The sequence below is a fragment of the Apaloderma vittatum genome, unplaced genomic scaffold (genome assembly GCF_000703405.1).
Source record: "Apaloderma vittatum isolate BGI_N311 unplaced genomic scaffold, ASM70340v1 scaffold19514, whole genome shotgun sequence".
In the NCBI taxonomy this organism is placed as follows: Eukaryota; Metazoa; Chordata; class Aves; order Trogoniformes; family Trogonidae; genus Apaloderma; species Apaloderma vittatum.
In genome coordinates this window covers 9,937-13,660 of record NW_009714588.1, presented here as the reverse complement: position 1 = coordinate 13,660, position 3,724 = coordinate 9,937, and the positions used below count along the sequence as shown (strand labels likewise).

At 51.3% G+C, this 3,724-nt stretch overlaps 1 protein-coding gene across 1 annotated transcript in view; it reads left to right on the top strand.

Annotated features, from left to right (window-relative positions):
• The window catches only part of LOC104273490 (GDH/6PGL endoplasmic bifunctional protein-like), a 6,271-nt gene extending 3,339 nt beyond the window's left edge, over window positions 1–2,932 (top strand). Inside the window, 2 exon segments of the mRNA XM_009868835.1 lie at window positions 717–986; window positions 1,590–2,932. Of these exon segments, the coding sequence (XP_009867137.1) occupies window positions 717–986; window positions 1,590–2,932 (1,613 nt within the window).
• The last annotated feature ends 792 nt before the right edge of the window (window positions 2,933–3,724 follow it).

The window sequence follows — 3,724 nt, the reverse complement described above, 5'->3', positions numbered from 1 at the left end:
CGAGAAATTTTGTCTCTCAAGGACATGGCTCAGCCAGAGCCTTCTGAGGACATGAAAACCGGGGTTAAAGAGGCAGTGAAGAGCAGCACTCATTGCCAGGCCCAGCTTCAGCAGTTTCGTGGACCTGGTGTGTACGTGTAGAGCTGCTGGGGCTCCGGCTCTGACCCCACTTTCCAGCTACTGTGTCAAAGCTTTTGAGTAGAACTGCACCTCGTGTGGAGTTCTGGGCCCAGGTGCTGTGACCTGTGGGACAGGAGTGTCAGGGCAAGAGTTATACAGGGACTCTGCATCGAGCTTTCTGTGAAATGTTTGAGTTGGGTATTGCTGCTGGTCACTGGCCGCAGCTTCTGAAAGCACAATCAGTCCAAGAAAGCAAAGCTGCCCTCTGCCCTGTGCGCTCTGGAAGTGTCAGGCAAGAGCAATACTCCTGTTGGGCTAAGCACCCAAAAGGAAGATTATGTCTGGCTCTGTGGAGGACAAGCAGGTCCATGGGAGCCTTTTACCTTTATTTTAGTAGCAGAGACATTTTGGAAGCCCCACTGGAGGGAAGAGGAAACGCTTAGAATCCTAGAATTGTAGAACTGTTTGGGTTGAAAGGCACTTTTGAAGATTATCTAGTCCAACTGCCCTGCCATGAGCAGGGACATCTTTCACTAGTCAGGTTGCTTAAAGCCTTATCCAGCCAGACTAGCAACTTACCTCCTCTTTGTCCTCAGGCCGCACCAGCTTTTACGAGCAGTATGGAGTCATCCGGGACGTGCTGCAGAACCACCTCACAGAGGCCCTGATGTTCCTGATCATGGAGCTCCCAGCCAACTTAAGCAGGACCGATGAGGTTTTGCAGTGCAAGCTGAGGACCTTCCAGTCCTTGCGGCGCCTGGAGAAAAGCAGTGCTGTGCTGGGTCAGTATCAGGCATATGCCAGCCAAGTACAGGAGGAGCTGCAGAAGACACAAGACTACATCAGCACAACACCAACCTTTGCAGGTGAGAGCTTGGCCTGGGCCCTGGACAGGAGGATGGTTTGGAGTTGAGGAGAGCAGGAGATGTGAGTACTTGCATGCTGATGCCATCTCCCTGACTCTGGACCTCTCTGCTAACACTGAGATGTCTCCAGGCATCTAATGGCAGGTAACTGGCAGCTGTGATGAGATAATGCTGTTGTCATGTTAGTTAACTAATGATCCAGTAAATGGGAAGCATTGCGTAAGAGCTAAGTCCCATTACTCTTTATAAGATCTCTGTGTTATTTTTAGAAATGACCTGCAGACTCCTTTGCCTTTACATAAAATCGAGTTACTCTCTGCATGTGAGGGCTAAAGCACTGGCAGTTCTCTGTAGTTAGTAGACCACAAAGGCCATCTCTGGCCATGCTGTGTCTTCTGAATGATATTCATGCTCAGAAACTGGTTTCCTGGAAGATGAAAGGAGGTTCATCAAGTAGGATACCTGGGAGGATGCACAGCAGAGTAGCTGGAGAGCAGCTAAGCCAGTGATGTGGTGAAAGGGCTGAATGTAGAGTAAGAGATGATGCCCAGATTTGTGGGAGCTAAGGAGAGAGAATGGTAGCCGAGATCACTCTCATTTCAGGTGTGCTAATTCACAGTGACAGCTTGCGTTGGGAAGGAGTCCCATTCCTCCTCACTTCTGGGAAAGCTCTGGATGAACGGGTAGGTTACGTCCGTGTTCTCTTCAAGAATCACGCCTACTGCACTCAGAGGGAGACTCTGAGGGATGCAGGGCACAGCCAATGTAAAGCCAAGCAGATCATCTTCTACATTGGGCACGGTGCACTCAACACCCCCGCGGTGCTTGTGAGCAGGAACCTTTTCAGGCCTGTCATGCCCGAAGACAGCTGGAGAGAAGCAATGGGTCAGCCAGGTCTGCACATTTTTGGACAACCGCTGTCTGATTACTATGTGTACAGCCCTGTGAAAGAGAGAGATGCGTATTCTGTCCTCATGTCCAACATCTACCATGGCCGGAAGGACTTCTTCATTACCACCGAGAACCTGTTGGCCTCCTGGGGATTCTGGACACCACTGCTGGAAAGTATTACCAACCAGCCCCTGCGCCTCTACCCTGGAGGGGTAGAAAACCAGCACCTCTTAGACTTTGAAATGGTGAGCGGGGAAGTGGCGTTCACGCTGGCAGATAACCCCAGCAGGCTGATGCCAAGTGATTTCAAGTCAATCCAGTCCAAATTTCGGCAAAGTCCCCTGGTCTCAGCATGGTCTGAGGACCTGATCTCCCAGCTGGCTTCTGACATCGAGAAGACAGCAAGCAGGACTGTGGCACGTGCTGGGCAGTTCCACTTGGCCTTCTCAGGGGGCTCAAGCCCAGTGGTCCTATTCCAGCGGCTGGCAAGGCACCATTACGCCTTCCCATGGAAGCACACACACATCTGGCTGGTAGATGAGCGCTGTGTCCGTCTCACTGACACCGAGTCCAACTTCTTCAGCTTGCACAACCACCTCCTCCAGAGCATCAGGGTGCCCTACTTCAATATCCACCCCATGCCTGTGCACCTGAACCAGCGGCTCTGTGTGGAAGAGGACAGAGGCACAGAGCTCTATGCCAAGGAGATCATGGCCCTGGTGGCCAATGCCAGCTTTGACCTGGTGCTGCTGGGAGTGGGCACTGATGGGCACACTGCGTCGCTCTTCCCCCGATCTGAAAACGGCTTGGAAGGAGCTCAGACTGTGGTGCTGACTGAAAGCCCTGTCAAACCTCACCAGAGGATGAGCCTCAGCCTACCTCTCATCAACAAGGCCAGGCAGGTGTTTGTCCTGGTTTTGGGGAAGGGCAAGCATGACATCACTACCCTGCTCAGCAGAGTGGGCCACGAGCCAAAGAAATGGCCAATCTCGGGTGTCAGCCCCAGCTCTGGCCAGCTGGTGTGGTATGTGGATTATGAAGCTCTGCTTGGGTGATGCCTTCCCAGTGTCCCTCCTCTCTTGTCTGCGTGGCCCTAACAGCCTGGATTTTCCAATACAATGTCCATGTTTTTTTGTTGCCAGCAGCAGCTTCATCTCTGACGGACTCCTCTAACCTTCTGGGAAATCCGTGGCCTGCACTGCCTCTGACATTTAAGTCTGGAAATGATCTGAGCTCAGTGTTCAGAGCTAAGTAGGAGCCAAAAGCCCAGTGCAGCATTTCTTGCTCTGCTAGGGATTCTCACTGTGACTTTGGACAAATTACCTCACCTTGAAGTGCCTCAGTTTTCCCTGTCAGGCCGTTGTGGTTATTAGCATTTAACTACCTCGCAGGCACTATGGGAGACTTGTCAAATTAAGTACCTGCCAAATTTTATATTTTTTTTTTATTCTCAGCCTATAAAACAGTAACATACTCATCCTCTGCCCTGCTTGGTCTGACTGGGACAGAGTCGTCGTCTCAGTAAATGCTCGTTCTGTGCACACAGGTCCATAGTCTTGTATGTGCAGCCTGTCGTGCTGTCAGCACTGACCATGGCTGCGCTCTCCTGGAAGCAGAGATACCCGTTTGCTGGGGTGGCATGTGGCCCTGAAATGCTGACACTGATTTGTGAGCTCACTGCAGTCCTGAGTCTTTGCAAATTTCCCAGCAGCAGCAGCTGAGTTTATAAGCAGTAATTTGCTGCTTTCATTAAGTGGATAGCTGATACCATGGGGGATGGAGAAGGAAGACACATTGCTCTTTAGGCTGTTAGAATAATGGGGACAGGGTGAGGAATATGGCAGTTC